The 13,573-nt window shown below is 38.7% G+C and overlaps 1 protein-coding gene across 9 annotated transcripts in view; it reads right to left on the minus strand.

Moving 5' to 3' along the window:
• The window catches only part of RBM33 (RNA binding motif protein 33), a 100,368-nt gene that overhangs the window by 27,668 nt on the left and 59,127 nt on the right, over positions 1 to 13,573 (minus strand). For 7 of the 9 annotated variants that reach the window (XM_086865342.1, XM_086865359.1, XM_086865356.1 and 4 more), the window contains exons 14-15: positions 12,651 to 12,938; positions 5,335 to 5,970 (exon numbers count right to left, since the gene is read on the minus strand). In XM_086865342.1, the coding sequence (XP_086721468.1) occupies positions 5,335 to 5,970; positions 12,651 to 12,938 (924 nt within the window). Of the gene's footprint in view, positions 1 to 699; positions 1,216 to 5,334; positions 5,971 to 12,650; positions 12,939 to 13,573 lie in introns of those variants that run through there. The other 2 variants (XM_086865362.1, XM_086865370.1) reach the window with 1 other exon arrangement.

Consider the following 13,573-nt stretch of genomic DNA (forward strand, 5'->3'; position numbering starts at 1 on the left):
CTTCTCTAGGCACCCTGTTCCAGTTCCTCACATTGCTCACAGGAAAACAATTTCTTCCTAACATGCAATATAAATCTACTCTTCTTCAGCATGAAGGCATTCCCCTTGTCCTATGACTCCATGCCCTTGTAAAAAGTCCCTCTTCAGCTCTCTTGTAGCCCCCTTTAGGAAGGGGTTCTATAAGGTCTCCTTGGAGCCTTCTCTTCTCCAGGCAGAACAGCCCCAGCTTTCTCAGTCTGTCTTCAGCGGGGGAGGTGCTCCAGTCTCCTTACCAACTTTGAGACCTCCTCTGGACACATTTCAACAGTTTCTTACAATTAAGAAATTAATGTCCATTTGTGAAATATTTCCGGAGCGAAATCTTGCAGTTTATGGCAGGCAGAGTCCTTCTTCAACAGCATTTACATTAATGCTGCTTCAGAGGTTGTACCCATTTTGCCATGGGTGCTCAGATACGGCTCCTGCAGCTCCCTCAGCCCACTCCCAGGTGGGCACCTCCTTCCAACAGTGGCAAACAAATAAACACCAAAGCCATTCTCCCACTTCTTAATAAGTTATGGGACCGTAGGGCCTATAATAGGGCAAGAGTTCCTTTGTCAGGGGTTGGGGAAAGGGCTCCCTCATGAACTTCCCACACAAATGCTACAATTCTTAGTGTTTGCAATTCCTGACATATTTACATGAAAGGCGCTAAAGAGCTTTCAAGTCAAATATTTTTAATTAAACTTCAACATATACATGCAAGTAGAAACAAGTACAAATATTAAGCAAAGTTGGTTGATAAGGTTACATTATCAAACAAGAATCATCTCAATCAGTATCTTTTTTCCATATTCATCTCACACTTCCCAGTTGCTTGAAATATGAACAAAGTTGTCCATCTTCCATTTCCATCTTGTTTTTGCAACCCAAGGACATTTTTCTGTGACAGGCTTTTCAAACAGAAGAATTTGCCACCTCTTTTTTCAAGCTTTTCATATGAAGCATTTCAGGTTTTCAGGAATACGGATCACTTTAAAGATACTTCTTGTAATGCAACAGGGAACACCAAATTTTTATGTATTTTATCTATATATGTATTTATGAAAAAACCCTCATTGTGCAGCTTTCCACAGAGACACAAACTGGTGTGTTCTTGGTGCAGCATAAGAACCAGCATTTTCAGGCCTTTGGGACAGACACTCAGCGCTCTGAGCATGGCAGGACATTTTCTGGCTAAGAGAAAAATCATCCAACAACATAAGATGACAATGATACAGAGATTTTAAGATACTGTAATTTACCACAGAACCTCCAACTAAATAGGAAACATGTTCAGCATATATTTCATATGATCTTAAGTTATATAAGGTTATAATTGGTACAAACCTGTTCTTCCAGGACTAAAACAACTCTGAATATACTGACTGAAGGAATTCAATTGCATTTAGGACTAGAGCTCTTAACAGAGATTGATGACAGAGAGCCCAAAGAGCACCACAAAGCCAAGGTATTAGAAAACATGACTCATCAAGAGAGAATGAAAGATCTTAGAGTTCAGAAACAGCTAAGATATCTTTAAAAAGAGAGACAGGCACAAAGAGAGAGAAATTCTTCCCCATCTCTCTTCAAGTATAGTACAAATAATCAGAAATTCAAAATTACACCAAGAAAATGTGATTTGGTCGCTAAGAATATTCTCCTTAATATACACATTTGATACTGGAATAGATGATCTGGGAAATCTGCTATAATGAGATCTCAGAAAAAGGTTGGACAAATCTGCCAGGAATAATACAGAGTTCATCCTAGCCTTTCAAACAGATCAGTTCAATACTCTTTTCACCCTTAATTTCTATAATTTTATGATCACATTTTGAAGTGATTTATTAGGGTGTTTCCTTCCTACACTTTCATTGACTTTATACTTACAAGTAACTTTAGGATTGACTTCAGGCTCCTCAGCAAGCCCAGCAAGTCTCAGATGCTTTAATAGTAAAATTTCCAAGTATGACTACTCAGTGAATACACTGAACTCCTGTATCTGAAAAGGACAGCTCTGAGGAAATGCCACAAAATCAAAGCACACTGGATCCATTGAAAGATATCTGAGTCTCCTTGGAAAAAATAAAACCAAGAACAAAACCAGAAACAAAGCAACAAAAAAACCCCACCAAAATCCCCAACAACCACTCCCCATCCTCCAAAAAAAACCAAATTTAAAACCAAGCCAGCAACAAAAGAATTCCAAATCGATGTGCTAAACACTGCCTAATTCAGGAACATAACATTTAAAGGAGTAATTAAAATGGAAAGCTATTCACTTTACTGCCATTCCTGCATAAATTATAAGTATATTAGAAAGGGATGGGCAAATCACTATTGGAGGGGAAGCGAAGGGTGGGATTTATTTAAAAAATAAAAAAGCATCAACAGACAAAATCATTACTGACAGTACCTAACATGTCACCTTGATATACAGTCTGACATACTAGAAATGCTGAATCATTTTCTACTTTCATTTTCCTGAAGAACAAGAAGTCATAAATTAAGGCATCTTATGCATCAGAAAAACTGAACAAGTTAAAATATTCTTGTAATTTACAAGGTAATTCTTAAAATTCCAAAAGTAAAATCTTGTCACAAAAGAATATTGTGAAAACAGATGAAAGACCATTTCATCTTCTAAGGACCCACAGGGTATTTCTACCTGCAGGTCAGAGATCTTTGGTAGCGCTGCTGTGCCCAGCAACACAGACAAAAGCTCAGCCTGGTAAAGACACTGCCCCCAAGAAAAGGAGCCATTCTCTTCTGACAGTATCTGTACTCCACAATTCTCACCAACACACCACACTGCTTAACTGTTACACAAAAAACATCATCAGCAACATCAAACCACTTAATCTTGGTTCTATAGATGGCCCTACTGAATTAATAACAGTCCTTGTTACCAGTTTCTGGTTTAGGCCAGCTTGGTCAGAGTGAGTTAGTACAGCTCTGGACTCAAGCAGCCCCTCCAGCCAAGAGCTCCCCAATGGCACTGTGCACAGGAGACATTTGCCAGGTCTTCACTTGAACCTAGTGAGCTTCCAAAGGGAACCTGCATTCTTTCTCTCTATCTCACTTGTACAAATGTATTGAAAACCTCTGCACAAATGAGCTCAAGTAAGGGAAAGAGTACAAGGAGTTCAGACAGAGAGCAAGGGCAGGGATGCTTAGCTGCAGGACAGAGCCAGTGCATACAGGTAAGAGATACCTGCAACCCTCTGGCCAAAGGCAAGGAAAAAGAGGAAGCACTATTACACGCTAAGCAGAACGGCTAGGGAAAATGATATTTGGCTTCTGTTTTATATTTAGTGCTCAGGCAAAAGTCATGAAAATAAATAAAGCCTGAGGCAGGATTAAGGCATGGAAACTATGTATGATCTCCCATTGTGATAATACTTGGAAGTCCAAGCATCTTTTAACTCCTCTTTTAAATTCTGTCAAAAATGGACTAGTAGATTGTCTACCCTACTGTTAAATTTCTATTTTTTTTTTTCCTTGTGTGGTCAAAGAAATAAAGTCACAAATTCAGCTTATCACTAACTGATTAAAAATTAATCAACTATCTTGATCAGTGTTAACAGCTAATTGCAATGCTTGATTTCACTCTCCCACAATTGGAAGGAAACTTAAAAAGTCCACAGCAACATGAGAACCGTGACAAAGGCTACATGTAAAAAACCTGCTTCACCTTGCTAAAACCTCAGTATCTGAAAGTTGAGGACAGAGTAAATCTGTTTCTGTACACAATGAAAGAAGAGTTATACATGCATTAATAATTAAGCTAATTGCTCTTTCTTACCACGAGACTTATCTGAAACAAACCATTCATAGTCTTCTGAAATAAAGCATTGTGATAAAAACTATTTCATTGTGAATGCTGCTGTGGGCACTGATAACTATTTGTTACAAGGAGCTGTATACAGTTGTGACTGGCATTGTTTTGTTTCACCACGTAATAAAAGAAGTTGTGCATGACTGCTTTATTCAATTATGCATGAATCACAAACCTGTCATACCTCTTGCAAGCCACTGGGATTCCTGCAGACATATATAAATATTTTTAGCTCAACAGAATGAATTTCTTTCAGTTTCCTGTATTTTATTCTTCTGTACTTAAGTTACCATGCCTGAGGAATTAGAACTGACAGCAACCTTATGTACAGGATGTCTATGCAGTCAATAATGCCCTTCATGTTAGTATTTGGAAAGACCATATAGTCATTATGCAATTCATAGCTCTGAGTATAATTCTTACAAGCTGTAGAAAAAAATTAATAGAAAGTAGCTAAGACTTTGGCATTTCAACTTCCTCCCCATTTCTACAGAGTAAAGCCTAGCCTCCAAGGCCTTGTTCAGTCCCTTTTACATACTGTTTTGTTTTCCCAATAAAATTCTCCAAATAATTTAAAAGCATTCTTCCAGAAAAACACCCCCAGTGTGCTGCTACATCACATCATTCTTTGCTCCTCAGCATAAACCCAAGGACAGACTTCAAACACTGACAACACAATCTCTATGTCCCCTCATCTTAGCTTCTTTAGAGCACTAACAAATTAACTTGTCTTTTCATTAAGACAGAAGAAATTTGGTCGAGAGACTTTCTCACCAAAGCCCCAGATTTTAAATACGCACACTGTCCTCAAGATCATCATTGTGAGTCCTCCACACCAGTACTCAAGGGACACACTACAGATAAAAGACCCCACATCAAGAGATAAGGAAATCTCATTTAGATGCAGAAGTGAAATGGTAACGTTTTAAACCCAGCCTCTAACAGAAAACATCCCCCTCCAATATACTGCTTTAAATTAATTTCATAACGTGCTTCCCAAGAAATTAAAAGCCATCTTCCCCTGAGTAGAAACCATACTAATACCAACATCTGCACACAATTAAATTAGGTGGCCTCACCAAATATGTAGGTCCTTTTTAACCAAACCTTAATTAAATACACCTAAATTCTTCTCTCTGAGCAATTTTCAGACCTATCAACCTTAAGCAAAAGGAGCTCGATTGAGCAGTCTTTCAGATTTCAGACTCCAAATTCCAGCTTAAAAGAAAGGAGTATTGAAATATGATTTCATTGGTAACTGCCTGACAGTAAAGCATTACAGGAAACACTAATTGCTTAATAACTGCCAATAAACCACAGCTCTGAAAATATAATATATAGACTATCAGGTATGCTAAACCTGTTCCGTTCCTCACCAGCTCAGGCCCGTGTTTTATTTCATGATTACAGAGAGTCAAACACACAGAAACAAACCACGAGGAGACACACAGATGAGACGAGCCTTGTAAACTTACCCCTCCTGACAACTTAATCACCCTGACTTTGCTGCCGACATGGGGCCCATCACTACCACTGTTTGTCCGCTGCATGACAGTCCTTTTCACCCCCGGCTTCTGCTCCTGGGGCCTCGCGGGGACGGAGGCCACTCGAGCCGCCTGTGGCGCGGGCAGCGCCGCCGCGGCAGGTTTGCTCTGTAACACCTTCTGTGGCGCCTGAGGCTGACTCGCAGGAACTGTTCTAGTTTGCCTCAGCTGCTTCACTGGCTTCATCTGCTGTCCTTGGTACTGCCCGTCCCCTGCGCCCTGGGGGAAATCTGTGGGTTTGGGGTGGATGTTTGCAACTACCGCGTCTTGCTTTCTAACAAGGAGTCTGTTTTTCACGTTGTGCCTGGTCTGCAAGCTGGAGTGGGGTATGTAGGGGCTGCCATTGGTGGGGAACTCAGAGGAGTCCTCCTCGTGCTGCATGTAGGACTGCTGGGAGCAAGGCTGCTGTTGCTGCTGCTGTGCAAGTCTCTCCAGCAACTCTCTCTTCCTGGCCCCAGCCTGCTGCTGCCGTCTCAGCTCCTTCTGCTTCAGGATCTCCTCTCTCAGGCGCTTCTGCTCTTCGATCTTCAAACGGTACAATCGAGTTTCTTCATCTTCGTCTGGATACTATAAAGGAAAAAACCAAATGAATTTATAAAATTCTAAACAGATGCCCAGCCTGGTCAAAACAACATGGAATTGTTTCAGATGTTGTAAAGCTGTGACTCTGAAGAGCTTTTTAAATTTTCCCTGATACCAAACCAAGGCTATTAGTGGAGTGTATCTGCTGCTAAGGTTTATTTGCTATTCATTACAGACAAATAGCTCAAATCTGGTTTAGGACTTAGATATACTACTTCCTAGACAGAAAAGCTTTAATACCACTTGAGAAATCTGATCTGAATACTAAAAAAAAAATAATAAAAAAAGTTTTACAAATTGGACCTAATTTAAAAGTTTCCAAAACCAATTAAACTATTAATATAATGCAAGATATCAAAATATGTTTCAAATAGAAGGTAACAATACAGAGGCAACCCACTGTCACACAGGTTTTATCTTGCTCTTTTCTGACAAAGTAACAAAAGGTAGGGTGGTAAATGACCTGAAAGGCCCTGATTAGAACTATTGATTTTTCTCACAGAATTTTAAGCCTGATCTCAAACTCATTTGTCACACAATAATTGGTTATAATGAACAGCACAAGTCAATCTCTCTGACCTTGAACTCATGCACTCTCTTCAGAATCAAAATGTTGCCAAATGCAGTGCTGGAATATTAATGGTATACCGAGAATGCCTTTAATATTCCAGCCCTGGGCCCCTCTGAAAGTACTACACACCATCAAATAACCTTTCTAAAGATTCTTCAACTCTGGCAGAACAGGTTCTTATGAAAAGCTGTATAAAAATGGACAAGTCAAGGAAATGCAGATTCTCATCATCCTGGAAAAGAAATCAAATGGCTCTTGCAATAAAATCACATATATTTTTCAAAATTAGGAAGCATATTTTTTTTATTTTTTCTCTTTTTTTAACCATTTGAAATACCAAATTAGACTTATAGAGAATGCTTCCAAATGGTAATGATGACAACATTCTACTCAAGATGTATTAATCAGTCCTCACAACAGCCTCTCCAAGTAACAGTACTTTACATGCTGGTAGGTTAATGCAAGAAGAGTGTTAAAATACTTCTCAAAAACTGGGAATTTGTGATGAACCATCACGTACCTTGTAGCAACCGGGTGCCAACTATTTTCGACACAACTGCCATTCTTTGAACATATGTGACCCAAATATGTGACTTGAAGGTTTGGTTTTTCTTTAATATTCAAGCGCTTTTAATCCTAGTGCACTCTGGTATCCTCCTCAACCCAAGAAAAAACTCAGAACAGTTTCAGCCATGATGTTGGGCTCATGGATGTGAAAGCCCAGCAGAGCCAGGTTTGCACTCACAGCACCCAAGTGCACAAATCACGAATGCTCGTTTCCTTCAGCTATAGCTGCTTCTTCCCTGAGCAGGTATTGACAGGGATTATTCTCACAGTTACCAAAAACCAGCTCATTGTCTCAAATTGGAAATCCAATTACAAGCATCTAATTAGCAGTCTAAATCGAAGCCTAAACAATGGCTAAATAAAACTAACCAAATTGCATTTTTACAATTTGTATTTATTTTTTTAAGTATGGGTTGTAGTTCAGGGATGAGATCTAATACAGTTCTTTGCATGAGAATGCTACATCTACCCAAAAGTTCTTATCTTTATCTATACTTCATGGAACATGATGGTGGTAATGAACAACCACTGTGACAACTAAATTAGAGGTCTGTGTTGATAAATGGCACAGAAACATACTTCTACAAGAGGAAACCCTGATATTTCATCTTCTATTGACAACTGGAGATGATGGATTGTAGCAAAAAAAAAAATAAAAATAGAATATGACCCTTATGAAATACAAGGAAAGATTAAGACCCTTAAGAATAGTTTGCAAAGGATGAGAAAATATGTAAGCTCCATCTAGGTGGAAGATGTGCTGTTATGCTGATCCTGATGCAATTAATAAAATTTTCAGTCATTTTCAGAGACACTAAGTATCATAATTACTGCAATTGTTCAGAGGGACAACTTGTTTCACTTAACTTAATGAATCAGTTATTTACCTGCTTTGGTTTAGACTCTAATATTTTACAATTTATCTAAACAAGCCTGATGGATACTATGAACCAAGGTACATTTGAAAGTAGCTCTGTAATTATTTTTTTTCCCTTATATTCAATCGGAACATTGCAGCACTACTTGTCAGGACACCACCACTTCTACCAGTGGCCTTTATTATGAGGGATTTGCCTGCTCATTTTATCACCTAACAAGTTCTGAAGGCCTTGGGAGATGTAGATCACGATGTGGTAGGCTCAGAACACCAACTCAAAGGTTACACATAGCACAGAGATGTGAGCTTTGCAGTACACTCAAATGAGTTCTGCCAGCAGACAAGGAATGAATATCCCGAGGGACTCTGACTAATATCCCTGCAACAGCCCTTGGACAGACACGCTCATTCCAACTATGCCAGAATTAAACACAGAAAGATGACTGACAATATTTTGTCAGACTGACTGACAAAATATTACCAACACACGTGCAGTTCAAAGAATGCTTAGATAGGCAACTTGATCCCAAATATAATCTGAAACCTTCCTTTCTGGAACTTAACTCAGGAAATTAGTAATGATCCTAGGAAGTCAATCCCTTCTTAAAGGTTAAAATCAAGCATCAAGAGCCCTAAGGTTATATGACAACTGCAGATCAGTCTCTTAACAGACTAGAGGTAAACCTAAATCCTTCAAAGGCAAGTTAGTACTACGGTTAAATTCTAAACAAAATACCCTTGCAGCTAGAGGAAAATAATATAAAGGCCCTGTGATGATTAACAAAATATCTCCATCAGAAGTCAGATTTAACTGAATTTAGTTGTATAATGGCCCAACAATACAGATTGAGAAAGACAGCAAAATCATTATCAGAATGAAAACAGGGGCAGTTAAATCCTCTTCTCCTCAGCTTTAACAGCACCTTATATAAACCACTCCAGAGAGTAAGGGCATGTATGTGATGTGTAGTACATACAGATGACATAGAGTAATACATACAGATGACCTATAATATGTAATAAGGGCATTTGGCATATGGAACAAGCAAGACAGGGTCAAGACGAACACAGGACACAATATCTATTGCTAATGATTTCCATCCCATTAGTTTAGTAAATCCAGTATAGACTTCTACAATAAACAACAGCACTACCAAGGAGAAAAAGGCCAGGTAAGCAAGCATTTTGCCCAGAGAATCAACTGGGAAAAATTACACATCCTTCAAAGTTCAAACCATTCTCATTTTCATGTTCAGTGTCTGGAAGCAACATTATCTGTAGGTGAAAAAACAGAAAAACATGGAGCAGCCTTTTCCCTAGATAAACTATTAAGGTTCACATGTTTGGGGCAGAAAACTCCCTGACATGAAGAAATGGTACATTGTACAGGTACATGCCACCTCCTTTTACAGGAGGCTGCCGAGTAAGAAAGGCCAGATACACACTTGGTTTTGGGGGAGAGGGTTTTTTCTGTCAGGTTTTGGCTTTTTTTTCAAGTGGAAATTCTCATCCATCTTTGTACAGCTTTAACACAATGCATTTCACTGAGGTTTGAACGGAGACTGAGCCTTAGCTGTAGGTTTTTCTTCTGCCTTAAGGTCCAAGGAAGTTTTGATGGAAAGCACCAAAAGTAAACATTACAGCCTGCTTTCTTAAATCTAGCTGAAGAGCACCAGCAAGAGAAGCAGCAGTCCCACATCCTTCCTCTGGGGAATCAAGAATGGCACTGTTGACTTAGGAAAAGACAGCAAGGACACACTCTAAATCAAGGGATTAAGCTTTCTACTGAAATTTAAATCCTAGTACCAGTAGCTTGCTTTTCATGTAGTGCATTAAAAAGAAATAAACAAACCCATTCCTTTTCAGGATCAATTGTCCATTAATAGAACCAAATGCTGAGTCATAAGAACCAGACACTGTTAATGTTCTGGTTGGCTCCCAAGGAACAAAAAAGAAATCATGCAACCAGGATCACTTATGTGTCTCAGTAAAATGGGTGCAAGAACAGAGAAACCCAAATGGTTTGATCTGTGGCATAAACACAGATCTTTTCAGCAAGCTTGTCTTTATTTTTGTAAGCTGTAACATTAAAACATAAGAGGCTAGAATAATTTGTCTAGAGATTTCAATGACAAAATGATCTTTCAGACTGAGGATATACAATTTAAGCCCTGGAGAGTAAAAAGTATTCTGAACAGGCATTTAAGGTCAGTATTTTGCAGCCTCACAGGAACACAAGCATTCCATTAATATACAGTTTTTAATCTTCTAATCACTCATGTTGCAAACCTTTAAAATATCTATATTTAGGGTGAGCAAAACCTCTAACAGCCAATATTGGTTTTTTTTGGTGCTTCCTGAATGATAGGCCCCTCATAAATACAGCCACTGATTCTTTAGAAATAAAGATGCAAAGAAAAGTCTTAATTTTCCAGTTGAAGACACTTGCAAAATAACCTGCCCAATTCAGTTATGTGCCATACAGCTAGAAAAGGTGACAGAACTTAACTCTTTCTCATCATCATCGAAAGCAAAAGAATAGGATGAAGTCAGCTAATTACAAGGAAAACACACCAAAAAGACTGCAAAACATTACAATCTGCCCCAGGAGAGATATGTAACAACCCACATTACAAAAACAGTAAAGAATATGACTAAATGATTGTAAATGAACATTTTCAGTGCAGCATTCCCATCTGTAAGAGTGACAATAAGCAGCAGCAGTGAACAAGACCACTGCAGGGGCACAGCAGAAATGAGACAACTGCTACTACACTGTTTGCAGCACCAGGCTCTGCTCCAGGTGGGCTTTGGAAGGAGGTTCTGTGTGCACACAGTCACATTCTCCTGCTTGCCAAATATATCTACAATGGCTACAAGGAGACTTCATTCTTTTTCCAAGACAACCCTGGGTTTTTATCCTGTTTTTCAAAAACCTGCATAAAATACATGTATCAGATTTTTTCAATGACAGTTTTGACAGGGAAATAAAAAGAAAGCTTTATTTGTGATACACCAAGAATTTAGGTAAGATTGGTTGGTTTGATAACCACAGGCTAGAGTATATTTAAAATGTAAAATGAAGACAACAAAATTACTGCTACGGGGTTATTTGTTTGTTAGTTTTTATTTAGTTTGCTAGTTTGTTTGTAGTTTGTTATTTTTAGTTTTCTAATTTGCTTAATTAGAAGACATTTAAAAATATTCTTATATTTTTATGAATGCTACCAGAGATACTTTGGAACTAATGCCTTAATTTTCATATGACTACACTACAGAATAACTTCAAGATGTTTTAGATAAGGAGGCCTGTGGCTTATTTTTTAAGACTTACCTTACTAATGGCCTGAAAGACAAGGCTTCTCTATGAGGCACTACATTTTCTGTGACTGAGATTATTCCAAGAGACTCAATTGAGGAGTAAGAGATTACTTAAATATATTTTCCAAAAAGGTGAAAATTAAAAGCTAAAAAAAGATTTTTTTTTTTTTTTCATTTCCATTGAAAAGCAAGTGCACAGGAGGTCAAACACTGATAGCTTTGGGTTTCTCTTTTGTGCCTCATTTGTGGAAATTAGTTATGACCATCCCTAATTCAAGAACAAGATGAAAAGCTAATCATGAGCAGCTTAAAAGGAAGACAGCATTATCACAATTAAAGCTTTCCATAGTTGTTGAAGAAAACCTGGTCCTTGAGACAAGATTCATGGTTAACTAAAACTATAAAGATTTACAGTTATTCACAGAACAGCCTGACAAAGCACACAGGGTGCATTTAGCCATCATGCTCAGGATCAAGAGCTCCATCAGTCCAATCCTACCCACTCTCTCAAAGTCAAAGAGCTCATGGAGAGTCTTCTTTAGCTTCCAGGAGATCTGTGCAGGGAAATGGTCATCTGTTCACACAACACGATCCAGTGGAGCTGAAAACACCGGCATCTGATTTTTTTTCAATTGTGCAGAGTACCAGCAGGGCAAACAGCATCACCTTCTCCAAAATATAAGACTTAAAAGCATCTCCTCTTTTCCCTTACATGAAAAGGTTTCATAAAGAAGAGATTTTCTTTTTCAAGAGCTCCACAGACAGCACAGCTATGATCTCCTGCATGAATGCTCAAGGCCTACTAGAGACTGAACAGCCTAAAGGAAAACAGCATGAGGAAGATAGCTCCCCAAATAGCCTTTTTTTTCCTTTGAGCCATACAGCATCATACAAAATGACAGAGAAGAAGCTTTCAAACTTAGAAAAATATGATCACCTGAAAATAAATTATAATTCTCAAAGACAAAAATGGGCGAAATGAGTATTTGAGGGACTTGTATCACTGGTCACCTTTACTCAAATTCTGTCTTTTCCTAGTAGAAATGACTCTTCCTCTTGAAAAAAAAATTCCCCATAGCCTTGCCAACCTTCCAGACCTTTTATTTCAATGGAGAAAATTTCTGCCGTTACGATAAAAGAGAAAAGTGCAATTCAGAAGGGAGGCCTCTAGTGGCTCCAAAAAAATACTTTGTGGATAATACTGTAAGTGTTGCTTTCAGTTCATAAATCAGACTAGAAAAGGTTTTTAGAGGTGGAAGCTTTGTTTCTTGTTTGGTTTTTCGTCTTCTGTTTAAGAAAAAAAAACCCAAAAAAACAAAAATCCCTTACCTCTGTTTCAGATTTTCCTTCTGATTTTGCCTGGCCCACTGGAGTGATTGCTTTAGCTTTTATCTCAGGCCTTCCCTGGGAGTTGCCACCACCAGTGACAGACTTGGTGGCAGACATGGTGCTGGTAATGGGTTTGACCTGAGCAGCTGGGGTGGAGTTTCGCCTGTTGTTGCTCATCTCCATGGCGTGGGACGGGGCTATCGGCAACTCGCGCAAGTTGCTGTTCCTGGGAGCAGTCGACTGGAGCTGCTGATTCGAACGCTTGACAATATTCTGTGATGGGGTACTCTGAAAAGCAGAAAGGAAAAAGACTGCTGACTTCCACCACCAACCAGGCTGAAGTGGTTCTGGTTTCACATTTTCCTGATTTAGTTCAGTTTGGGAAAACGAGCTTTGTGAAGAGGCACAATATTTTTAATGTCATAAAACAAATACAAAAATAAGAACATCTTAATAACTTTTATTTCAAATTAAATGTTTATCTCACTTGTTTAACACCATTCCCAGAAATTTGATTCACTGTGTGATTTCCTTTCCCAGTCAAAGCAATTATGCCAAACTATAGTTACATTGTCTTGAGCACCGCTCCAAGCTGCTGTGCTACCCAACCTACCAAGCAGCAGAATACGCTGCCTTGGAGGAAACTCACAAGACAGGAGAAGCACTATCTCAACCAGAAAACTGATCAGCAGTGGTACAGAGAATCCTCCAAATCAAGAGAGTGTCACAGAATTGGACTCCCACAGAATCACAGACTAGAAGCAGTTGTAAAGCAAATCTGTCATCTTTCATAACCCATTTATTGCTGGTTCTTGGGCAACTGAAACATCTCCTATAGGACCCAAACCAAAAAGAACACTAAAGACCAGAGAGGAAAAGAAAGATGCACATAATATTTTTCAACGTAGATTATATAATGATCA

The sequence above is a fragment of the Cyanistes caeruleus genome, chromosome 1 (assembly GCF_971803275.1).
Source record: "Cyanistes caeruleus chromosome 1, bCyaCae1.hap1.1, whole genome shotgun sequence".
In the NCBI taxonomy this organism is placed as follows: domain Eukaryota; kingdom Metazoa; phylum Chordata; class Aves; order Passeriformes; family Paridae; genus Cyanistes; species Cyanistes caeruleus.